This window comes from Chelmon rostratus, chromosome 6 (genome assembly GCF_017976325.1).
Source record: "Chelmon rostratus isolate fCheRos1 chromosome 6, fCheRos1.pri, whole genome shotgun sequence".
Classification (NCBI taxonomy): Eukaryota; Metazoa; Chordata; class Actinopteri; order Chaetodontiformes; family Chaetodontidae; genus Chelmon; species Chelmon rostratus.
The window spans coordinates 8,948,158-8,974,751 of NC_055663.1; the positions used below are offsets into that span (position 1 = coordinate 8,948,158).

The 26,594-nt window shown below is 41.3% G+C and overlaps 1 protein-coding gene across 1 annotated transcript in view; it reads right to left on the minus strand.

Annotated features, from left to right (window-relative positions):
- lrp5 (low density lipoprotein receptor-related protein 5) overlaps positions 1–26,594 on the minus strand; it is a 65,855-nt gene that overhangs the window by 7,620 nt on the left and 31,641 nt on the right. The window contains exons 12-21 of the mRNA XM_041938344.1: positions 11,051–11,267; positions 10,773–10,926; positions 9,749–9,884; positions 8,276–8,520; positions 7,162–7,346; positions 5,095–5,243; positions 4,739–4,916; positions 3,036–3,232; positions 1,516–1,721; positions 1,123–1,313 (exon numbers count right to left, since the gene is read on the minus strand). Of these exons, the coding sequence (XP_041794278.1) occupies positions 1,123–1,313; positions 1,516–1,721; positions 3,036–3,232; positions 4,739–4,916; positions 5,095–5,243; positions 7,162–7,346; positions 8,276–8,520; positions 9,749–9,884; positions 10,773–10,926; positions 11,051–11,267 (1,858 nt within the window). The remainder of the gene's footprint in view (positions 1–1,122; positions 1,314–1,515; positions 1,722–3,035; positions 3,233–4,738; positions 4,917–5,094; positions 5,244–7,161; positions 7,347–8,275; positions 8,521–9,748; positions 9,885–10,772; positions 10,927–11,050; positions 11,268–26,594) is intronic.

The window sequence follows — 26,594 nt, forward strand, 5'->3', positions numbered from 1 at the left end:
AAAAAATGTCCACTCTTTTACAGCCGCTCCTTTTCCCATGATTGTTTGTGGGTAAAATGCTTTTTGGGTCTGTGTCACAGTTACACAGTTTGAACAATATGGGCCACTGCTTTCCTGGGGGCTTGTTGAGAAGAACCCAACCTGTTTCAGAACTGCTGAACTCGAGTTGACAGCTTAGTATGAAGTTACCAATTCACTCAGTCACACCACTGAACCAACGAGTTCCACCCACACCCAGTTACCACTCATCCTCACAATTAGACAAAGAATTCTGAAAGGCTAAAACATTCCTTTTAAAATCTCTTTCTCTCTTTCCCACTTGCTCTGGGTCATCATTACGCTTACGGTTACGGTATTTTGTGACCTAGCAGACTACAGAGAGCTAACAGTAGCATGTCCTCTACATTTCAATCGTCACTCCTCGAGCTTTTTGGCTTGTTATGATTGACGTTAATGAGGGATGGGTTACCTTGCAGAAGCTTTCTCCTTTTGTCCAAATTGTTTCATCAACATTGACACAATGCTAGTATATCACACGCTATAATAATTATAGATATGAGAACTGTGTGCAGAGCTCAGGACATCACAGCCTCAGACGCCATGTTGAAGTCCCATCTAAAATATTATTTTTAATCCATACACTTTACTTATGAGTGGTTAAAAAAGCAACAGGCATACTTAACTTATCACACTCATCACCAATAGCCGATTTGTTTCTGAATATGAAAAATGGCTGTTTGGAGTTGGCTCGAGCCATCAGACCAAAAAAAGACAAAACAGTGCTGCAGTATCTGTCTCCGTCTGTGTTCTTTGGTCGCAGTTCAACAAATAATATAATAATAATCTGTGTGTGGAATGGCTTCAGTCAATGTCTGTTTTTGGTCATGTTTTCCATGTGGCGGCATGTGGTATGGGAGTCAATGATCCTGAGGACAAGGAACTATCAAGGAAGAAAAGGAGCAAGAAGGTAAATTCTAGTTGTTTCATCTCTTGTCTTTCTGTGAGTACAATCTAAACTTCAGGTATGTCTGGCAATGCTGCTCTTTGTTTCATTAAATTGGGCAATGACATAATATTTATTACATTTCTCTAATTGAATTATTTCTGTATATGGTAACTCGCCTGTCAGGTCACTGCTCTCGATGCGTTTGAGGTCTGCGTCAACCCAGAACAGTTTTCCTAGTTTATTGTCCAGAGCCAGAGCTACTGGTCTGATCAGACCAGTGGTGAACAGGGACTCTCTCTCTGTCCCATCCAGACTGGCTCCTTCGATCTTAGCTGAGCGCTCCTGCACTGTGGTGAAATACATGTACCTGCAGAGGGGGACACAGACAGATTTATTAGGACATTTTAACTGCCTGGGCTCGCTGTGTCACGGGGATACCCCAGTATGTTCATAGTTGCACAGCTCTAATTACTCATTTCCTCTTTTACATATAATACAACATACCTTAATGTAACCAAGCATTTATTTTGAGGAACCAGCTGCAGCCACCAAAATAAAAATGAGCTTACCCCTTTTCAGCGTTGACCACGATGGCCCGTGGCTTGTCTGTGTCATCCTTCAGGACCACGCCCACGGTGTGTCCGTCCATCCTCTGAACGTTGATGGTGTTGGTTGTCTCACAGGTCCAGTAAATGTGGCGGCTGTAGGGGTCCAGGCTCAGGTCATGAAGCTGGTTGTCCACTGGCTGAACACTGCTGCTCACTATCATGGAAGACTAGAGGCAAACACAGCAAGGCCACGAGTGTTACAAACTGTCGCCGTCTCACTACTGCAGTAGATCTATCGATCTGCATATAGCTGCAGTGCTCATTTTTCTATGAAGACGCATATGTTAGGATAATTCTCGTGTCTTATTTTAGTCTTTACTGTAAACGGATGGCGGTTACTCACTGAGCAAATGACGCCAATTTCTATTGCAATATGTTGCCCATATATTTATGTATCAATAAAATTTATTGTGATGTGGGATGGTTTTCCTCAACTTCACTGGGCCTAAGAGTTATTTTTCTCTTATTGGGAGTTTTCCATCTCTCACTTTGTTTGTTTGCTGGGGACACTACAATTACTGACTAAAAGTGTCAAACTCCAACTGTGTCCCAATATAAGGGTTTCCTCCGTCAAGGTCTCTGTTTAACGACTAAGTCTTCACTGTAGGTTTACAGGGCTGTCCCACTGTTAAAGGCTCAACATGTTACCTTCTTTCATCAAGATTTGAAAATGTGTGTTTAATAATTCATCCGGATTAAGAATTGTTGTTTTGTGTAATTTTTTCCCCGTGTTTTTCTGCTGCACACTGCAGAGGAAGCCGAGTTTACCAATACAGTTATTGTCTGTTTTTCATTACAGAGTGGCTTTGTGATCGATAGCACAAATTAAGTCATCCATGCACATGTTATTAAAATTAGGCACAGAATTCTTTTTGCCCATAGCAAACTACAAATCAGTGCACTGGTGCACAATGTGGTTATTTTAAAGTACTTCAATAACTCCTGAATTAGAAGGTATACAAGGATTGTCTTCACTTGATTCTTTGCTGCAACATCTACCTATACACAAAAGCCCCAAAAGTTTCCTACCACAAATATAAGATGATATGTGCACATATCAAGTACAATACATGTGATGCTGCACATTCTGATGCCATTTCAGATACAGTTAGCACTACAGCAACATGAAAAATCCTGTACAGTTTTTTGTTGTTTTAAGCCCTGCTATTCCCAGGATTTGGGAAATTCCAGGTGTCCCAAATGATGAAAAACACCTGACTGCGGTATTTGATTTGATCTCTGTGAGGAGAATCCTCTATAAACCACTTCACTTGGGAAGAAGGAGCAGGATCAACTAGCTAGCCTTTAGCCCTCTGATTTACTGGCCTGCAGCAGAACTCCATTATTACTGAAGTGAGGACACAGTTTACTATTTGTTTCGATCAGATGTTTCCAAAATATTAAGCAACTCAGTTCAAAGAGAAACATGTTAAAGATCCTGTATAACATGTTGGTATACAATGTTTCAGGTTAAGTTTTACCAGGGCTCCGTCATCTCTCGCCCTGCGTATGTTCTGTCGTCCATCCAGCCAGTAGACCAGCTGGTCCAGCGGGTCGTAGCTGACAGCTCGGACGTTCCTCAGGACGTGGATGGGCAGGATGATGTCAGGACTCTGCTCTCCCAAAACCATCCTGCTGATACTGGCCTTCTGACTGAAGAGCAGGAAACTAGAGGGAGCTGCAGAAAAGAGAGGATGTGGATGAAGAAATGGAGAGAAAGAGTGAGCATGCTGAGTGGATAAAGTGTTCTTTCTTGCAAAAGGAAGGCTGAGGTTTACTCAATGCATATTGTGAAATATAAAGATAAATATGTAGGGTCAAAACCCAGATCGCCAAGCCTAAACACACACACACATGCACGCACACACACTTTAAGACATCAGAACAGCTGAAAATGCTCTGAATGATGGTCCCAAGAGCTGAGGAAGTGTGGAGGGCCTCTTTGGAAACAACCAAAGTATGCCGGATTTCAATGCGTGTGATCGTGTGTGTGCATATTTTCTCATAAAGTCAACTGAGGCTAATCCCTTTACTTTTTACTTCAGTCATTTCTGTTCCATTTGTTTTTGACTCCCAAAAAAGGCTGCATTTAAGCAGAAAGGCAGGAAAACCCCTTAAACTCAGGAGGTACAGCGGTTGTCCACTTATCAGAAGGTTGGTGGTTCGATCCCTGGCCTCGAAGTCTACACGTCAAAGTATCCTTGAGCAGATACTGAACCCCAAGTTGCTTCCGATGCTGTGCATTGGTCTGTGAATGTGTTAATGCTCGTAATGAGCAGGTGGTCTAGCAACCATGTGTGAATGGGTGAATGCAGGCTCGTGTTGTAAAGCAATTTGAGTGGTCAGAAAATCTAGGACAGCACTATATAAATACAGTCCATTTATCATTTAAACTTGGGGCCAGTACACTCACACACATACAAATTTCCACCCATCCCACTGTTGATGTTTTGCAACTCAACTGTGAACTGTTGTTAGGTACCTGAACCTGTACTGTTTGCAGTATAAAACAGCCCCTCTCTAAATATTTAATAGGGAGAGGAAAGAAGTGCTACCAAATCTATGCATTCTCACTGATGTTGAAGCTTCTTGTATGGATGTGCTTTGATTGTATTCAACCAAAGTCTGTACTATAAATTCTAAATCTATAATTCCAATAAGAGAATAGAAACCTTTATTTAACCCACTGCAGAGAGAAACATACTCAGTGATTGGACTGAATAGGTTTTAACTGTGACTTGTCAGCCCATAGTATGTTCAGCTAATATTCTGCAATCCAATTCCAATAGTGCTAACCCTAGACCTAAACTTTCTATCTGTTTGCATTTATAAGTCTATATTATTATTAATAATAATCTATTTATTTATTTATCAACAACACATGCTGACAAAGAGGACTTTTTTACAACATAATAGCATGAAACATCATTCAAAAACATGAATTGTCCTCTCCTCTCAGCCATCTGATTTTACCCAATCAAGCTATGCAGGTGGACACTTGGCCATTATTTCAATACCACCTTTTATTTTAAAACAACAGTACTGAATTATTTCATTGTTCAAGGACACCTCAACTAGACTTATTAAAGGCGGACATCTTTCTTATTTTTTACAGCCAGTCTTGGGATTCAAACCCATTCCCAGACATACTTGTGTTTTTGAATCCCAGCAGTTCTGTACTCACAGCTACAGTTTCGTCCATCAGTGTTCAAAGTGTAGTGGGAGGCACAGCGGCACTGGGCACCAGCAGGTGTGGCGAGGCAAAGGTGGGCGCAGTTGCCGTTGTTATGTGAGCACTCGTTGGTACCCTCCTGACGAGAGGAGTGGAACACCAAGATGTCCAGCATCAGCTCCAGCTGGCCCTGAGGACACAGTGATGTAACCGTGGTAACGCTTTAATAAAACTGCCAAGGTATTAAGCATCTCCCTGAAATCTAACAAGTCTCTAAAAGAACAAATAAGCATTGTTAACAGTAAAATCAAACATTTGGGTTACTGAATTTACTGACACTTGACCCGTAAATTAAATTGGTTCCATACCTGCAGCACTACAGTGCGGTTGAGTCCGCTGCGTTTGTCAGCCCGTTCAATACTGCGCAGGTTAAAATCAGTCCAGTAGATGAAATCCCGGTACTGAGTCAGACCGAAGGGATGAGGGAGGTCGTCTACTATGATCTCCCTCTGAAGACCTGCAGATGACACAACAACATCAATACAACTGCCCCAGGGCTCATCATCTTGTCATCAACTACAGCAATGTCATTGTGGCAGCATCAATCATTTTAGATTTGCATTCATGTCAATGTAGATTAGCTGTGTGTAAAAACATTCATAACAATATCTTGCATGATTTCACAAGCAGGTGATGGAGGCCTTGCTGTAGGTCAGTATTTCAGTTTAAGAAAATTTGCTGCCTTCCATTTTTTAATATCTGCTGGACAACTTGTAAGACTGGAGATGTTTAGAGTCCCTGTCTTTATTGGGCAATACAGCTGTGTGTCATCTGCATAGCAGCAGCAGAGATTCCCAAGAGGGAACATCCGACCCACAAGACTCAACAATTCACTAAGGAATGAGGGGAGACAAGGTCACTAATAAAAACACAAAAATTCAGATTTGTCAAATAAGGACAAAACCACTTCAGAGCCAGTTATACCAACCCAGTGCTGCAGCCTCTCAATCAGAATTTTGTGGTACTGTAGCTACTGTAACTGTACCAAAAGTTGCACTTAAGTCCAGCAGTACAATGGTGGAACATTCATCAGTATCAGCTGTTCTTAAAAGATCACTGGTCAATCCAAAAGCATGGTCTCAGTAGTGAGATGCTGACTAAAAACTGACTGAAAATTTTCATAAATGTTGTTTTGTCTCAACATTTCGCAGGGGTGTAGGGAGACGCTTTTCTCAAGGACTTTTGCAAAAAAGGTAATTTTGAAATTGGTCTGTAATTGCCGCATTCTGATGGATTGAGGCTGGATTTTTTAATGAGTGGTTGCACACAAGCAGTCTTCAAATATTCTGGGACGCAGCCAGGGGATAAAGAAATGTTAAATACTGAGAGCAACCAAGGGGCAGTCACAGCCATTACTTCAGAGAGAAATTTAGGAGGCATTATATCTACAGGGCCTGAGGAAAGTCTGAGGTGCGCCACAGTGATCATAGGCTAATTTAAAGAGAGTGGCATAAAATTTACCATAAAATAGTATGGTTGGGGCAGGGGGCATCAATGAAAGAATCAGGAGCCACAATTCTGGGCTGTATCTGATTGATTAAATCTTTAAAAAAATGAAGACATCCCTCACTAGATGACTTACCCCACGTCTAGACCGCAAAAGTCACGTCAGTGTCACGCTCGCAACAGCAACACTGAAGCGACAGTCTATACCGACTCTCGTTTCAAAGTGTTGAGCAGCAAAGGAGCAGCCAAACTTACCGTGCACTGTGTGGTTTTCCTTTGATATGTCTGAGTATTCCTGATCTATTTTTCCATCAACAGAAATAGGGCAGAGTGTGTGTGCTGAGCGAGCGTGGGGTTCAGCTAGAGAGACAGTGACAATTGAGAGTTGGCCTGATGTACAATGTAGGTTACAGTTTGCCCATGAATAAACACTGCAGCTCCTCAACACCATATTAATCATCAACCTCGCATTTATGTGCGTGCTGGTGAAAAAACACTTGTGTAAATAAAAGGCATGAGGCTGTAGATGTTGCACAATTGTTGTAGCCATCTATGGTATGCATTCAGGGTATCCGGTCAGACATGTTGGTGATTTGATAGAAAAGCTGCCATGCACTAAGTGTAGATTTTGAATTCTTGTGTTTTCTCCAGTCACTTGACAATCAAGAGGGAGAAGGCTTCAGACTCTAAATGTGTTTTCCCCGTGGTGAAGCTGGTGCAGGGGGGTGAAGAGGAGGAGGATCAGAATTCAGTGGTGCTAGGACAACTTGTAGCATAGATGGGCTTTAGACACTTAACACGCAAAAAAGGAATGTTTAAAGTTCATTATTTAGGTGTAAATGTTACATCAACAAAAAAGTGTGTTGTTGTGTTATTGTGCATGCATGGTAACTGCCTGGTTGACAGAGTGCTCATGCATGTGTCCAAACCTTGCATGTTGGTGCTTTCAATCATGCACGTGTCCAAGTCAGTCCAGTAGAGTCGATGGTCTACATAGTCGATGGTCAGTCCATTGGCCCGGCCCACTTTATCCACCAGGGTCGTGATGGTGCTGCCATCCATGTAGGCTCTGGCTATCCGAGGTCGACCACCCCACTCTGTCCAGTACATGTAGCTGCAGAGACAAAACACAATTTCAGCCTGGGATAGTGTGTGTACTGTACTGATCTCTGCATGTTACAGACTTATCAAACAGTGGTTGAGGTCGTTTCAGTAAAGTCCGTTTTTTTCTGATAGAATATTTATTGAATTGGATCATCTATTCCAGAAGGGACACCTGTTTCCACTTTGTAACTTTTGTTTTGTTAAGTTCGACAGAAGACAACTTTGTTTTTATTATCTTTATTAATGTGTGAGCACGGTATGTGATCATAAAATGACATCAGATGCCTCCAGGAAAGCATGTTGACAGCTCAGGGCCATGACATCATCAGGACATCACCCTGTGAGTGACATGTGTTAGGGAGTTTGACACGCTGGCACAGGTATTAACGCATACAAACACACACACGCACAGATTCAAACACACATGCTTGGACTCACACAGAGGCAGATCGGAGTGTCTCGGGGTGGTTTGGCCGGGGATGAACGGTGAAATGTTGGCCTTGTTAACAAACAGGTTTAATAGAATCATCCCTCTGTCAGCTGGAGGTTATAGGGGAAAAGAGGCGGGATGCTGGCTGTTGTACCAACATACCAACATAATGACATTGCTACACTCTCACTACCTCAGATGGAGTGAAGAGACACGCTACATGATGTCACTGGCACCAGCTCATACCCTTGAGAGATGTGGACCTCCAGCATGAAACAGGTGTCTGTTGTGAATCACTTCCTTAGGGCTGCTCCATGAACTGTTCTCATTAACTGTTCAGCTGTTTGCAGCTGCAGCGTTGTTATGCCATATATTGTATCTCACACACTTGTCCATGTTGGAGGTGGAACATTAAGAGCATTGAAAGAATATATGAGGGAAGTCAATCGACAGCAAATTGGGCCAATATATCATGCAGTTTTTTTAAAAGGTGTAGATCCCATTCTTACCCATTGGCTGGATCCAGTGCTAGTGACCGTGGGTTGTCCAGTGAACGCGGATTGTCCAGATCCTTACAGACCAGAACCTGGCGGTACTGGCCATCCAGCCGGGCCACCTCGATGCGGTTAGTGCCTGTATCAGCCCAGTAGATGTTACGACCCATCCAGTCAACTGCCATGCCTTCTGGGTAGTCCAGTCCGAACTCTATGACATGTTCTACAGAGCTGCCATTCATATATGCTCTGCTGATTGTCTGAGACGAAGAGAAACAAGTGAAATGAGAGTCAGAAGAAAACAGAAAGAAACCACAAGACCCATTTAACTTGAGATGAAAGCTTTTTAACAAATCCAGCACAACAAATCTCAGCTTTCCTCTGAGGGGCGGAATCTGATTTGGTTCGATTGAGTTCGATTCCTTCTCTTGGCGTCGGGATCTATTCAGGATCGATTGTTGGTTCAAAACTTTCTTCTTGATTTAAGAAATAGAAAGGGGTGCACTATTTTGAGGGTCTTACTCCACTGAAATGCAAAATGAAACATAACATAAACGAATTGATCATGATGAAGGTCGCCGTCTGAACAAACAGGAAAGTACAAAGAAACGTGTGTGCAGCTTTTTTCATTTCTGAAGTTAACTGCATTAATTTGGAAGCAGGCTACAAACTGTGAGTATGCTAGTAATTACATGGAAGTGTAATTTACTGACATACATCACGCATACATACTTTTTTTGTGAAAAAAAAATGCAAGTTGATGTGTATGCACTGGAGTAAGCGGGAGTCTGCTGTGTTGTAATTGATGTTATACCTCCAGAAGTAGAGAACAATCTTGCTGCAACGTTACTATGGAGGAAAGCCAATGTTGCCCAAAACACTGCACAGACGCAGGTCTTTGGAAATGAAATGGACTGTGGATCAAGTTCTTTTCAGAGCTCAATCGGAGTTTTGTAAAGTGCTGCAGAGTGAGTTGATTCAGCTGGTCTCGTTTAGACCTGGACTACGGTGCTCCTCTGGGTGAGGGGGTACAAATTATGCACAAACATTTCCCTTTCATCATGCAAAGAGAATTATGAAGTGATATAATCTAAAATGTGCCTTTTTGAATATGGATCATAAGACAAGTGCCTGCATCATCAGGGTGCTACATTGTGCCCTTGCAGTTGATTTCTGCTTTTTGTCTTCGCGATATGAATCATTTTTTTCCCCACCTCTACTTTCCTCACCACAGTTCAATTCAAAGTCAGGAAAAATAAACGAAACTACCCACAACATGTATTCTGACTGAATTACATGACATACAAACACATAAAGTCATTTTAAATACCATTTCATAAATCGAATGCAATTTGAAAAACTTCAATTCCCCAGCTTTCTGCAATTTCCCAGCTTGGGATAAATAAAGTATATCCATCTATCTATCTAAATTGTATTTAACTTTAAATTGAAACTCCATCTTCGGTAAATTTCTACAGTGCAGCTCACCTTGGCCTGTATGTCTGTCCAGTATATCCTCCTTTCAGACACATCAAAGTCGAGAGCCGAGGCCTCTTTGACTCCTGTCAGAGGAATGGCCACGTCGTTGCTGTTGGTACCCAAAGAGATACTCCTGATGTTGTCCCTGAAGAAAAAACAGCACAAGACAATGTTTTTTAAATAAACAGCTGAATTCACTTTTGCTAATTCAGTGCAAGTTAGGACCTCACCACCACTCATTCATCCATTTTTCACACCCATTTATTCCTGTTCAAGTAATAAAAAGGCAGAGCTGTAATCAAGACCACTTAAACTGAGACAGACAGTCCAAGTCTAAGCTCGAGCAGTTTTGAGATTGAGTCAAGACAAAACCAAAATGGGAGTGAAACCAAGTCCAGACTGAGACACTGAGAGAATTAAAGAAAGAGAAACAAAGGCCATTCAATATTCTTCACACTTTTGTCTTACTGTTGTTTATAGTGGGAGTTAGCTATCAACTCAAAATCACTGTAGTAACGTGTGTAAAACATAAGAAAATAGACTTAAAAAGTGTAAAAATACACTTCTTGTCATGTTTAAGCGCAAGTAAAATGCATACTGTTACGCTGCCTGTGTGGACAGCTGTATTGTTTAAAATAGAAACGCTTTAACTACTTCACACTTGCCTGACACGAACGACTGAAAATGCTGCTGAAATGAAATGCCTCCGGTAGACAAGCTGTGATCGGGGGAACCACTGGCTGAGACTAAGACAAGAGTCAAAACATCCACTAGACCACGTCCAGTCTGAGATAACACAAGAATGTCTTAAGACTCAAATACTACAGCCCTACAGAGAGAGGGGCCTCACAGGAAGAAGGGAACAGCAGTCCATATGTCATTCAGGTGTTCTGTATCTTTGTCCCCGTTCTTGTCATTTGTTTTTAAGTTATATTCTTTAAATGTATATGAACATGAATGTGATATGTAAAAGGAACAGTGGAATGGTGAGCAGGTCTTTTTAGCACTACTGCAGGTTGACAGGTAGGCGTACCTGTTGGTGAAGAGCAGGAAGGCCTCCGGCACCACACAGGTCTGGAGGTCTGAGAGGAGCTCCATCCCCATTGGACAGGCACAGCTGACGGCCTGCCGGCACCAGAAACACAGATGGCTGCATCCCCCGTTATTCACCGCACAGCCATTTGTACCTGACACACATAGATTTAGCATTTATTTCACGGTGCATTTTATACATTTTCATATTTTCATTATTGTTCAGCATGTTCCACGGCTGAGCTGTTCGGAAATCATGTGAAATCCTGTCCTCCTTACCGTACGTCTCTGTCACTTTAGTGGCCTTCAGCCCCATTAAATCCGGGAGCTGATCGATGATGATCTCTCGTACTGCCGTGGCTTTGTGGACCCTCTCAATGCTGCGTCTCTGCCAGTCAGTCCAGTAGATGTAATCACCCAGCAGAGTGAAACCAAAGATATGAGGCAGCTTGTCCTCCAGCAGAGTCTGCCTATTACTGCCATCCACGTTGATCACCTGAGATGGGAACAGAAAGAGGATGCAAGGAAACCTTTAGAGCTCTTCCTCAACTAGCATGTTAAAAACTCATTCTTCATGGTCAAAAAACCTGCCAGCTATGGCAGAATATAATATTTAAGAGTTAGATTTTACAGCTGTGTTGAGAATAAAACATTAATCTGGAAAAGGTAAAACACTTCCTCTACTGTTGAAAAAATGTGATGTGTCCTTGAGCAAAACGTCAAATCCACCAACTGCTGCTATTCTATAGCTGACCCTGACCTTTGACCTCCCAGGGGAGGGGTCCAGGGAGTCATACAAGAGCACATATGATACAGAGGTTGTGGGTAAAGAGGCTGGGAAAGTGGTGGAAAGGAAAGAGAGGAGCTGAAGGAAACAGGATGGAGGAAGATACTGATGTTCACAGGAAGTTATGTGTCCAAATGTGTCCAGAAATAACTGACATCTACAGAGCAAGACAAAATAATGGAAACATCAGGTGAAAAGTGATTTTAAAGGGGACTTCCACCCGTTTCAGCATCAACATATTTCCATCTATGCCAACAGAGAATTACCGTGATGACCAGCAACAAGTTTGACTACGACCACAAGATGCACACAGTGGAGGAAGTGTCCTGGTCTTTTTTAGTAAGGTGAAATGAGAGTGAAAATTGAGACCTACAGTGTTTCACATTAATAGTTTTTTTGGGTGGACCATCAAGGTACTGCCAAAGGATATTTGGTGAACCATTTTAACATTTCGCATTATTATTTATTTATCTCTCTGAGAGAATGAAAACATCTGTGATTCCTCGTCCTACCCCTCCTGTACCTGTTCATTCTACTATTGTGGGAAGGGTCTACTGACTGTGGCACATGCTCTGTAGCGAAACACAGAGAGACAGAGACAGAGGGGGTGGTATTACCTTCCTCGTGTAAATACACTGGTTGTGGCACACCTCGTCTGTTTAATACATTTCTACGAATGTCGTTGTTTTGTAAAAGCTTGTAAGCGCACCTGGATGATGTCATTGGGTGGGGCAGATTAAAGTACTATTATTAGTAGTATAATTGTAAGAAAATAAAGAACAACCTCTCCCCTATGACAACACAAACACGTAACAATGACATCCATAGTGAAATGACAGAATGTTGTTCTTCCAGCTATGCTTTTTCAATTACATTTATCTTAAAGTCCTGATTAGTGAAATAAAGAGGAAAACTGTGTAACGTGTTTGGGATTTCCCTTATGTGCGTGTTCCACAGAATAGACGCAGTTTCGAAATTCTTGTTTAATCCCTGCTAACAGTGACAGACGTAGAGACAACATTTCTACAGGCTGAAAGTTCCCTGCTGACACGCAGATTACAAAATCCCAGGGAAAACACAGGGAAACGCACAACACTAATACACAACACCCAGTTTCTCAAAACCCGTGTCTCTATTCTGCGTATGTGTGTGTGTGTGTGTGTGTGTGTGTGTGTGTGTGTGTGTGTGCAGATCAGTTACAAGGCATCTATTACTAGGCTGTTGAAAACTGATACAGGCATCCCTGCCAACAAATCCCCTGCTGTGTGGGTGTGTGTGCGCACGCACATTTCTACGAGTGGAAAGTGAGAGCTGCAATTGACAAGGCTGCAATTAGAACTCGAGTCCAGCCCTCCTCCTCGCCGCCTATGCTATTACTGGACTGCATCGACTGAAATAGACACATGCTTTTATTTTAGACACACTACAGTCATCTGCAGCCTGCGCGAGGGTGTGTGTTAGTGTGTGTGTCTGTCACACGCTGCCTTTAGTTCTTCAGTGTGCCATGCCAGAGATGGGAATGGGAAGAATTCTGTTGGACAGTTTGCAACACTATATGTGTATGACAAACTGATAAATGAAAACTGAATGCTTGGGAATAGTTGAGTGCAGTGCAGTGTATGCAAGCGAGCCTGCAGCTGGTGGGATGTGCTGGTCTGAGTTAGCCACGATTAAGATGCTAAACAGGCTATTTTCCATGTAAAAGCTCAGACATTCCCACAAATGGTGAAATCACAGGCCAATTTATGAAATGTAACAGCTGTTCATGTATTTTCCTTTCTTACTGTGGCCTGGGTTGTGCAGCACTAGTTGGCTTGAGGGTAGGCCATGGTCAGACTGACGCTAACACTGTGCGTAGGGCTCTGGCAGCTTTTCGCTGCAACACAATGCAGCATGAGCATATCTTTCTCTAAAACCAGCACGGTTTCAGACTTCCAAATCACTGTCCGAATCTCTGTTCAGCAATTCAAGTGGGTCTGGTGTTAGGCTCGCTGACAGCTGTTCCTTTGTTGACCTTTGTTGGGTGGGATTAAGAAAGGAGGCGTCATCTAACTGGCCACCTAGCTACATCCGTGCAAAGCAGAGACACACAGATGTCTGCTGCTTTGGAGCCATCTGCAGCAGCTTTTCATGTCAGAAATATTCACCTCTGTGTGACTCAAGTGGACTCTAGTAGAAGTAGAAATCCACAACAGTAGAGGTGACCTTTAGATGACTTGCTGGGAGCTGAGCCTTTAAAAAGTCTTTAAAACTTGATAAACTACATAACCGTGTCTGTAAGTCATTTGACTTCTTTTTGACTGTATGCCTTTTAAGATAATATCACTATGTTAGAACAATCACCAGACTGTGACATTGTGCTAATGTGTTACCACACTGCTGTAGCCTGGAGGGCTGTGGGTGCTGGAGCATACAGGCGTGTGGCGGTGTCTTTCAACACTTTTCCAAATTGCAGTTTGTTCCCTTTCTGTAATTGTTGTTTCTATAATTTCTGATTCTTCCACTGTGGTCCCTGTTTCCACACAAATAACACCAGACTTGTGGCCTTCATGTTAATTATTATGAAACCAAATAAAACCTCACAGGCAGCAAATGCACTGATGATGCCACGATGTTCATTCTATATAATAGGTATAAACCCAGGCTAGCCTTTTGTTTACAGACTCTCCTCCTGCTTTCAATAACTCCCAACCACTGGATGCTTTCTGATTTTAATTTCATCTCATATTTGGCTAACATGAATGTAAGGGCAGCCCTCCATAGTTGCACGTCTGACTTCATGTGACTTCATAAGTTTAGAAGTCTGTGTGTGTGAAGATGAGTTAAGATGACACAACTCACTGGAGAAATAAATAAAGAAGTTTGGACACATTTATATCTGTATATTTTCTTGCCTTTTTATATCAGTGCAGAGGATGAGAGACGGGATGCACTGGCCACTGTCCTCGTCCTCAGCCACTTTACGCCACCATAAAACAGGCATGCAAGGCATTGTGGCAGCCTAGGAAACAAATTGCCACTGATGAAAGAATGGTGGCTATGAAGGCCAAAATTGGACTGAGACAGTACATGAAGGCCAAGCCAACTAAGTGGTGTGTGAAGCTTTTAGTGCTTGCAAACTCCAGCAACAGAGTAGACCAGCGATTTTGTCATTTACACAGGAAAGAGCAGTTTCATTTCAGAGTAGATTTTCTTGCACGATGTTGTCAGCAGTCTCATGGATGCATCATTCTTAGTTATCATTTGTACGTTGATCATTTCTACACCAGCCAAAAGCTTTTCAGTGACTCGTATGCCAAGCGTTTTGGGGCATGTGGTACGTTTAAGGCCTCATGCAGGAATGTAACTAAAACAAATACACTGATGATGCATCCTATGGATCAGAGAGCAGGAACTGTTGTTTGTGAGGTGGATGGACACAAGTCTTTGATGGAGACACTGTCACCTGGTACGTGCATTAGAAGTAAATTGGGAGGTGGCAGAAAAAAAGCAACGTGGCACGTTGTTATGTATTAGACTACAACAAAAACATGCCAGGTGTGGACCCTTCGGACCTTCTGTTGTTTGTAATACAGCTCAATAAAAAGGAACATGTGAGCATGAAAATGAGACGTTTAAGAGGAGGAGCAGGGGACTAGAGAAAGAGAAACAGAAAAAAAAAAGGGAGAAAGTCACAGTAATGCATGGATGCCTACAGACACTGACTCCTCTGTTCACACACATGCACGCATACACGCACGCACACACACAGTCGTGTTTCCATCACATTTGGGGACATTACATAATCTTACATTCATTTCCTGGAGACTTACCCTAATCCTAACCATAAGCACTACTTTCCAAACCCTAACCTTAACCCAAATCTTCACCCTAAAATCGAATGATTTACATTATGGGGACGATAAGGAAGGTGTATCCCCACAAACACACATGCAGGAAACAGTCCATTCAGGGTAGAAACTAGTACAGAGCTACCGGCCACACAAAACTCAAAATAACACTCCAATGTACTGTATTTTCACAGAAAATAAAAGGAACTGATTGTACAGAGGAATGAGTTTGGTAAGAGCTGGAACTGCTTCAGCAATAATGGATTTCACACTTACTTCACAACAAACATTTGCTCAAATGTACCACATATTTTGATTTCGTTTTGCCAAGTATTTCTGCGTTGCTATGAGCCAGATGATAATATGTAGAGCAAAAAAAAAAAAAAGCAGAATAAGAAGAATTAGTGTTGTTGCCGTGATGAGCAGCAGTGTATCCAGCTATCTGTTTAGTGAATACTCATTTAAATATCCATTCAGAGGGTGGGGGTGAGCAAACAGAAAAAATAAACCATTCACTTTGATGGGCCTCTGATCCAAGGGAGGTTCCTGACCCCTCCACAAAAAACCTATTCATTTATCACTGTGACACAATTAGACATGGCCATCCCAGTGAAAAGATGGCAGAGAGACTCCCTTTCTCTGCCCTCTCCTCCTCTCTTGCTCGCTCTTTCTCTCCACTGGCTTTTTCAGGAAGAATTATGCACTGGGAGAGTGATTTTTTTTTCTCCCTCGTCTTTTTTCATTTTGGGTGTGAGAACGTCTCATTTCTTGATGGACACGGGGAAAAAAGGACAAAAAGGCAGAAAGACAGCAAACAGAAAAGTAACAAAGGTCCTATCGGACACGCAGGGAGAAGTCGGACCGTCGCAGGACAGTTCACATACGCTCACACACACGGATATTCCTTGATAAACATAATGAAACGCGCAGGATGAATGGAATCATGCAGAAAACAGGAGGGTCGCACAGGGTTTCACCAAGAACCCAAAAAACTCTGATCTGCTTTAGCTCGTTCACTGTTATTTCCAGTCGAAAGCACAGGATCACCTGATGTCAGTAGGAATCATTTTGTAGGAAGGTTAGATAAGATATTTATTTTACAATTATGTAATTATGTAATTATGACAGTGTTTTGCATTTTTCCTAAATAATTAAATTATAAAACTAAATAAACTACAAACTAAATTATTTACTGGTCACCAAAAATAATAGTTTTTTACACATTATCATCATCATATAACTCCCTACTTTTAGAAATATAAAGTACATTTTTAACTGACCTAATATTGTAGTATTCCTTCCATTGCTGCCTGTGTATTTACTTTGCTATGACACTGCTCCTGCGATGAAGAGTTATAACTGAGGGAGGCAGGTCTAGACTCTTTGATATGACTTTTTCAGTCAGCTTTGATGCCACTGCATGTCAAGTTGGACTATATATTACATACAGAATAAGCTTGCGTTTATTACATTATTTAGGGACTCACACTGACCTTTTTTTAATTGAAATGTAGTCCACATTGCTTTTTAAAACGTGATTAATAAAATAGGAATAAAACACATTTTGCCTCTAAACTGGTGACATATTAATTACCTGACCCTAATCCTAAACTGTGCTGCCCTGCGGTCAGAACACACACACACACGTACACACACACATAAACACACAGTGCTATCAGCTTCCTACAAAAGCAAATAGAAGAAAAACATAAATACACTCTGGGAGTGTTTACTTGTGTGTATGTTTCATAATGGGAGCATTTCTCAAGAATGTGCAACCTGAGACTAACCAATGTTTGACAGATGATACACTCGAGTCATCCAGTAATCCAAGAAGAAAACCGGTTGGTAATAATAGCAGCCACCGCTGAGTTCAACTTGCTTTTGCCTGTGGTTGTAACTATCTTCTTCTCTGCTGTCACCTTTGAATGCTAATAGCTATAATTTACAAGAGATTTCTGTTCGAAAAATTCCAAGAAGTTCCTGTTTATAGTTAAGAAGCCGAATATAATATTTTCTGTTGTTTTTGAATGTTGATACTCCTTCAAACAGAACTTGTCATGTTCTATATGTTGTGTTATCTTTAAAGAGTGCTATTTTGAGTTAGTCAATTAAATGTACAGTCACTTGATTGCATCTTTCTACTGATTCTGGTCCCTGTTTATAGTGTGTATTACAACAGAAGTTATTTTCCTTTTTCCAGAGAAAAAGTTGTTCTGTTGACTTGATCTGAAAACAATCTGTGAAAAAGGGGGAGGTGCGTGTCAGGGTGCAGAATGCAGTTTTACAATTTGTTAAGGGGGTGTGTTAAGGTGTTAAGTTGCTCTTTCAACACCACTGTGCACAGGTACAACGTGTGCCCCTCATGTAGAAGCTATCACTGGGAGTTGTCTTATACATAGCAAGATCAAATTGAGACAACACGTGCAAATGGGCTCAGTCTGATCAACCTGAGCTTTAAGCTGTGTACTGCACCACTGAACACTTCCTGACCTCAGCTCATTTCTCAAACTGATTTAAATCATAGACATTACTGAGTGCATGCATTATGATTACATCTGGAAGCAACAAGGAGAGCGGCTTTAAGTAAATCAACAAAAGGCTATAGCTCAAGCTGGAACAGAATCAACAGAATAATGTCACTCAGTTTCAAAATAAGTAACCAAATCCCCGGCAACTGTAGCCATCTTTAGTCATCAAAACACCTTGCTGACATTGAAATGTGTGTCTGCTTCCACTGCCTGGAACATTTTCATGTGGGGTCAGTCACGCAGGGTTTTCCCAAACAAGTTTAAACATGAAAACAATTACCTTTAATATCAAATTTGAAATGAAGTAACATCATAGTTTGCCTGCATTGCTTAGCCCTACTCAACTGTGCTGATGCTCCTTGGCTGTACAGCTGCAGTAAGCAAGCTCCAATGCAGTATTGCACATTTATCTTACAAAACAAGGTGATATATACAGTTGAATAACATTTATTCTACTGACGTCCAGTCATGCTGATGCTGACGAGTATTAGCTAAGATATAAGTAGTAATGGAAAATTCTGAGGTGGCGTTTATACATGCTCATTAATGCCTCTACTGTAACAGGTGTGGCTGCTTACAAGATTACATTTCGACAAAACTGAGAAATCCCTCTGAAAACAGTTTGATCCCACAAGCCGTCACCCTGATCAACAGTCAGCAGTCACACACATTTAATATAATTTATATACAGATTTAGATACAGTATTTCAGACGAAATATTTTACTTCTCAATTTTGTTTGACCAGCACAGCTGAAATTACTATTTCAAAAACAACTTTTAAATCAACTTTTTGTGTTTGCACAAATATGTTGTGTTCATGCTGCTTATATATACTGATAATAAAAGTGAAAAAAGTGACAATAATCAACATTTAATACAGGTTATTAAAAATGAATAGGTAGTAAGTGAAATGTTTTGTTATTCGTAATAACATTAAAGGCAGTTTTAAGGTTTTGAAGTAGATTGCATAGAAAACTAGAATTAATGCCTGAAGGTAACCAGTCAACCAGTCAAGCTGCAGTTTCCATCCATGTCTGTCCAGACTCATCTAATATATGTAGTGAAGACTTAGAAGGAATTTAATAAAAGGCATTAAGTACATTTTTTGTTGAAATGGAAGTTATCACTATAATGACTTGTATGATTCCAGTGAATAATGATTTCCAGTGAGAAACATACTGTCTTCATTTATAGCCAAAGATGTGATTGGGAGGTCACAGTCACTTTGACCTTTGACCTTTAACCACCAAAATCTAATGGTTTCAAAATTGAGAGCAAGTGAACATTTGTGCCAAGTCTGAAGAAATTCCCTCAAGGCGATCCCGCGATACTGTGTTCACAAGAATGGAACAGATGGGCGGACAACCCGAAAACATAATGCCTCCGGCCACTGCTGTCGCCGGCGCGGAGGCGTAATAAGTTGACTCGAGCATCCATTGTGTGTCTCATCCACATGGGACACAGTAGAAACAAACACATGCAGCTGTGGGCTAGTAGCTGCTATTGCTTGCTCACCACAACAGCGCTTACATCTGACCACAATATTACCATTCTAATGGGATACATAAGATCAGCCACAACACACACACACACACAGATGTGGGCCAAAGGCTGAGCTCCCAGAGGAAATGAGACATGCGGCTACTGTCACTTTGTGGTAACAGGGATGGAGGAGCACACACAGCAGAGAGACAGAGAGAGGGAAAGAGCATGGAAGAGACAGGCAGGGGAGAGAGCTGGCTGTGGAAACTCTGAGCAACAACAGGTGTTATTTCACTTCACCTGAGAGCACAGAAAGCTCAATCAAGATTTATGGAAACATGTTGAAGTAGCGTCAGAGGTGCAATCCATCAGTCATCATGTCATGACCAGGAAAAACTCCAAACTTCAGTCTCAGGATCATGGTATTTGATAAAGTACGGTATATGGCATGATGAAATATGGTGTCTGATACCATAGTGTACATAAAGTTTGTCATGTTCAGTGGTTGGACACTGTCAAACCTGTTTCACACAGTGCACTCCAACATAACAACCTGCAGTTAATACTACATTTGTGAAGTTTTTAACGTTACATTTTCGTTGAAAATGTATCAGAGAGGCGTTGACTCAGTTCTGTGGCAATTATGTTGTAAGACGCAGGCCTCACCAGCAACACGCCCCCTACAAAACTCTTTGAGAGATCTCTGCAATAATGGACAGTATAAACAATCCTGGCTGGACTTGATCTGACTTGCCTTTGAATTTCAATCAGCCAGCTTTTGTTGTGTTGAGCACTAACATCTAACCTGCTTCAGGACACCTTCTATATCAGTGCTGCAGTATATTATACGCATGTCATACTGCAGGCTACACTACTACTACTATAAGTAAAGTATAAAGCATGGCTAGCTGTGAGGTTATCATAAAATATGTGAACGTGTGAGGGAGCGGTGCATTATTGTCCTAGAGCTGTGTGGGCTCAAGTGGTTTCTTTTATGCAGTTTTGAAATGAAAGCTTGACCTAAGATGATCCACAGGCTCCGGATCGAGGCTGATTAAGGCATTTTTAATGGTATTGGCTTTTAAAGTACAGAGCCTAGGAGGTGTATTTTGATCTTGGCCTGAGTTATGTGGCTATACTTCAGGTTTTACCTGTTAAACACAACGTTACGTTATCTGTGGGATCACCTTTATAGGATCACAGACTGTTCGGCTGTAAAAACTTTGATGACACTGCGGATGTCATCCAGTTCATAAAAATTCAGCTTCAGGGTTCTGGAGGCCTCACAAATGTCTTCTTTGTCATCTTCATCAAACTTCTGGCTGGCTGAATGTGCTGCACCAAAGGCGTTTGCTAGTCTCTACAAGAGGGTAGGAGGCATAATAAATGACATCAAATTTAGAGCATGATTTGTTGTCTCCCTGGCACCTCCCAAACTCCCAAAATGTAAAGACTGACTCATTCTGATTTTTTATCGTAAACTATAAGAGCCATTTCTTTGCAAGTGTTTCATTTTTATTTATTTATTTATTTATTTACTTTTGCTGTGAGCTTCACACCACTTGGGGCATCCCTGCTGTGAAGTGTGAGAGGTCATACAATCAGCCAGGTGAGGCACTCAGGTGCGGCTGATGAGAGGGAAGCAAAAAGTTTTAGACCGTGGCGTGTCGTGTCGTGTAATGGTGTTTGTTTTTGTTTTATTCTGACTTGGTAATCTGCATCTGCATTGGTAAGCAGACAATTATTGGATTTGGAAACTGGAACTGAGGAATGTGAACAATAAACAGCACCGTGGATCAAAGCAGCAACGAGTGGACATGTCATTTTCACGCGTCGAAACATCATCACCATCGGCAACCAGGTGCCCCTGATCGATTGGCGAAGGGGGTCACTACATAAACCACTGTGCTCCAGGTATGTGAACGCTGCACTGCATCACGCTAAAATACTTGAACCCTGTCATTTCACGCAAGTGAACAAATAAATAGAAGCTAGCAGTCTCACAAAGAATGAGTGTCTATACTGACAGAAGTTTCAAAAAATGGTCATTTTGGGTCTCTCTTGGCCCACACCTCATGAGGGCTCCTGGTTGAAAACTGCAATCAAGCTTTGTTTTTGGTACATGCTGCAAAATGAGGAGAATCTGTCCAAATCCTGCCTAAAGCTCCACACTGACACAGCTCTGTCCTAAGATATTACACAAAATACTGCACAAAATAAATGAGAAACACAAGAAGAATGTACTGTAGAGCTCGTCAGCTGTCGAACACATCAAAAACATTCAACTCTTTAAAATAGAGCATGCAGAAAAAAACAGAATCCCTCATGGGCAGATACACAATAATGAGAGTCTCGGAAAAGGTTCATAGCCAAGAAAAACTCTACCACCTTCAACCTCAGAAGTGTGCACACACAGTGTTAACACGCCATATACATCAAATACAATCCACATAGCATATACCAATGGTGTGAAATAAAGCTCCTAAAGCTTCACTTATAATAGCACGACTCGCATCAGCATCATATATTCATCAAGCATCTCCAGTTCGTCGACGAAGTTTGCTTGCAGGCAGCAAGCTCCTGCTACTTTGCCTGTCAGGGAGTAGGAGCTTATACGTGTGTTTGCCTGTCCTTGGCTGCCTGCTCCATTATTACCACTGCCAGTGTTTTAAAGAGAGGCTCCACCGTTTCACAAAGCCATCTCAAATCGTCTTTCACGGCCCTCACGGGGGATAAAGCATCGGGGCAGCACAGAGCCCCTCAGAGGCCAATGTCCACACAAAACTTCATTTCAATCTTTTATCTAATTGATTCATTCAGCTATGCACCATTTGCCAGGCAGCTATTAAAGGCATCGCAGACCTGAGCCAAACCGCTGATCTCCACTGTTGTTTCAGGGAAAGCGCTGAAAGAAAAAAGTCAAGTTTGTTGTGTCAACATCTATATGTTACTTTTGTAGATAAAGTGCGGTCTTTTTCCATCGTGCCTTCCTCCTATTTATATGTTCTAATGTTATTCTGCACACCCCGTGTCCTACAGTTAGTCATATGTTCATACTGTCAAACTGACAGCATACACTATATTTATAGTTAACACATTCCAGCCACAGAGTCTTGGTAGTGTTATGTTAACCCCTAACCACCAGGTTTACTGTTATTCTGGTGTTCTTATGTGTTTTCTTATGTGTTTTTATGGTCTGTGACACACACACACCCAAAACATGTTCACCAGTTTTTAGTGTCCCCGAGAAACATTGTTATGTAATTTAGTTCCATGTTGTCTCTGCAGCTTGCAGCATTTCTGAGCTGTTCTTCAGACTTCGGGTTTCACTAAATAATTTCACTAATAATACCTCCCTCCAGAAAAAAAATGCTGATTTTATTTTCAAAATAAATCAGCTAAATTTTTTTTTAATTCTTGAATAATTCTGACCTGTGGGTGTTTGTAATGTGTGAAAAACCGGAGCGTAAACCCACTCAGACAGGAAACACCTCCAGCTGCTCCTGCACCCGCAGAGGTTTTTGCTCTCTGAGGTTTTCTCTCAGCTCCTGATTTTCTTGCTGCAGGGTATCATATTTTTGCCTCATGGCCTCCGTCTCCATCTTCACTGTGTTGTAGTTTTCAGTCAAGGTTTTGAGCTCTGTGATAAACTCTTGAACTGTAGCTTCATGGAGCGTCTTCTTATCCATCCTTATCTTCATATCCACCCATCAGTTTCAGCCGATCCGTTTCAGGGTCTCAGCTTGATGGCTCTGCTGTTTCGGGTGGACACATAGCGATTCTTCTTCTTTGAGCTTGTTTTGGAGATTTTCTTTGATCTCCAAGACTTCTAGCTGCTGAGCGCTTTTTTTTTTTAAAGATAGATAACTTCCCCTTTGCATTTCAGCTCCTCCTGCTGTCCAAGTGTCTCCTCCATCTCAGCAGCCTCCACCTGCTCCTGGACACACAAGCTTTGTTCAGTTTGGAGCTTTGTCTTGAGCTCCTGAGTGTTTTGTCTCAGGATTTCAGTCCACTGCCTCATGGCCTTTTTTTCCTTCAGTGCAGCAAACTTGTCGTTCAATGAATCTAATCTTTCAGAGCTCTATTTGTTCTCTATTTGTTGGAGTGAGGTCTGGTCTTCCTCCCAGTCCCACACTTGACCAGGTACGTCTAGAGTGAAGTGTTGAGGTTCTGGTGTTGGTTCTGACAGAATGAGCTCTGTGCTAATGAGAAAACATAATGGTGTAGGTGTAACGTCACAGAGTTTTATTATATTCAACATGTTTGAGTGAGACTTTAAACATGTGGGTGTTTGAGCAGGTACGCTTGCTGCAGAATTTAACATTTTCTTGCTATTTTGTATTAAATATGCTTTTGTTAGCTTGTTGTTGGACACTTGATGAAACCTTGGATCATTACTAAAGAGTTATCACCATTATTTACTTGCTGGTAAGCAGATGCCCATTGAGGATCATGGTTCGTTCAGGACACTATATGCTAACATTACGCTAGCTAAGCTGTTTTTGAAAATGGTTTTAAGCCGTTTGGGTTGCACAGATAGTACTTTTTAACAAATGGTGTTTCAGCTGACACAACTGCTGCTACAGCTCCGCTGTCGAAGGGACAGATACAGGAAATCTTTCCTGCCACATGCCATTACACTAAAAAAAAAGGAAGAAATCTCTTTTGTACAATACTTCTTATTACTATTGTTTGCTACTTTCGATATTTTATTATTATGTATATATTTTTTTTACTGCTTGCTATTTTGATATTTTATTATATATAGTTTGTTCTTTATAGTCCTATTTCATAAATCTTCACTTTTTTCACTGTGTGTAATGCATACAGTCATGGTACACTTTATTTTCTACACACTGCCATTTGCTGTAGATATTGTTTTATTGTGCAATACTTTTTCATTACTACTGTTTAATTTTACTATTACTATTTCGCTATTTTATTATTATCTATATAATTTTTTACTGCTCGCTATTTTGATATTTTATTAGTTTGTTCTTTATAGTCTTACTTCACAATTTTTCACTTATTTCACAGTGTGTAATGCTGCTGCTGTACTGCAATTTCCCAGCTTGGGATAAATAAAGTCTATCTATCTATCTATCTATCTATCTATCTATCTATCTATCTATCTATCCATCCATCCATCCATCCATCCATCCATCCATCCATCCATCCATCCATCCATCTAACTGTATCCTGGGCTTTTGTCTGCAAAATCGCATTTCAGTCATATCAACTTAAATCCCTACAGTCAATAGCATCACACTTAATTCAGGTACGTAAAGGTGGGCTGAATGTTTACCTGTCAAGTTGCCATAATACAAATATAAACACAATAACTAAGTTAAGAAAAATTGAGAAATGCAAAGGAAAATTGAGAAGTGCAGAAAAAAAAAAACAATGATTCGCAAACCAAAACTAAGCAACACCGACTAATAGACAGGTAATACTGTCTATAGTCTATAGCAATACACTGGAGCTGCAATTTTAGATGCAAATCACATTTCTTTGCATTTCATATTGTAGTTCTTTGTCAAATTTTGGAATGACAGTATTATGGGTTGCAGTGATTCTAGGATTGTTTGTAATTTCCACATTTCTTTCTTTTTATTCCCTTTTTTTTAAAATAAAAGACAAAGTTAATCCCTGGGTCAAGACTCGGTGTCTATGTCACGGGCAAGCTGAGAGGAAAATTTAAGTGTCTCAAAACTGTTCTTAAATAGTACTTGAATAAATGTACTTGGTTACATTCCAACACAGATATTACATCTCATCTGATGGAGAGACTTAGCTCATTTAGCTGGACAGTTACAAAAACAAGACACAGGCAAGGAGACTACATTCAACTATTAAAACAAGGTGCAGGGCCTTGAGCAGGGGAAATTCCACCATACACACCTCCTTGTTCTCCACCTCACACACACACACACACACACACACACACACACAAGCAGTTACCATATGGCTCCTCAGTGTGATTGAATGGCTCTACGCATAGTCAATCTGCATAATCACAACAAAGCAGCCGTTTTGTGTGTGTGCAGTGCAAAGCAACACATCAGTCAAAGCAGCGAACACACACACGCACACACACACACACACACACACACACACACACACCCTTTCAAAAGGAGGGTGCCTGTGCGGTAACTTCAGAGGGTTTTTTTTCCACCGACGAGGGGGTGGGGCGGGAGGTTGCAACAGGGAAGTCAGATTTCTTTAAAAAAGACTTGAAAACAGAGAGAGAGAGAGAGAGAGAGAGAGAGAGAGAGAGAGAGAGAGAGAGAGAGAGAGAGAGAGAGAGAAATCCTCCAGTGCTCTTGGATAAAGTCTTCAGTCTGCCTCAGTCATTTATCATTCTCTCTCTTCTCTCTTTCAAAAGCTAAAATGCTGGGCGCTGTTCAGTTTTCAGCTGTTTGGCAGGCTCGCCTCACACACAAACACACACACATGTGCACACACACACACACACACATACATTGTCTGAAGCAGAGGTAAAATCCAGATATCTCAGTATGCTACATGTACACACCACTAATAGAGTAAATAATATGATATATTAAAGATATATAATTGCACTGTCAACTGACACTCATGACAAAGCAGCAGAGCCTCCCACACACCGTAATGTATAAAGCACAGCAATGATAACATTGACATTTCTCAAACTAAAACTAACTAAATTAATTGAAAAGCAAGGTAAACAGTAATAAGAGTTATCATTCACAGCTCTAACTGGAGGTAACCGCTGCGTGAAAATCCTCTTTCAATGAACACATTTTCAAGGAAGGTAGTTTCCTAAAGTCAAGGTTTGATTTTGTCTGATCATATTTTATGGAATTTTGTCGGGACACAGCAAATTACAAGCTCTTGCAATGATGCAAGAATTGGATGAATTTGTATTCGTTCTTGTTTTTGTTATCTAAAACTTGTAGGTCTGGTGGGAGAAAGCATGGAACGAGTATGCAACATAGTACAGCAGTGTTGAAACACTGACACACCACTGGTGGCTCTTGTTGACACTGACATTGCAGGCGCCAGGCTGCACACCTCCAACTTCAGGCAACAACCTCCTATCAGATTCACTGCACCCAGCTCGAGCAGTCTGCAGACTCGAGTCGGGTGCAGCATAACATTAGATGACGGTTGCTCACAGAATGATGGAGAAAAGCCAGCGATAAACGATAAA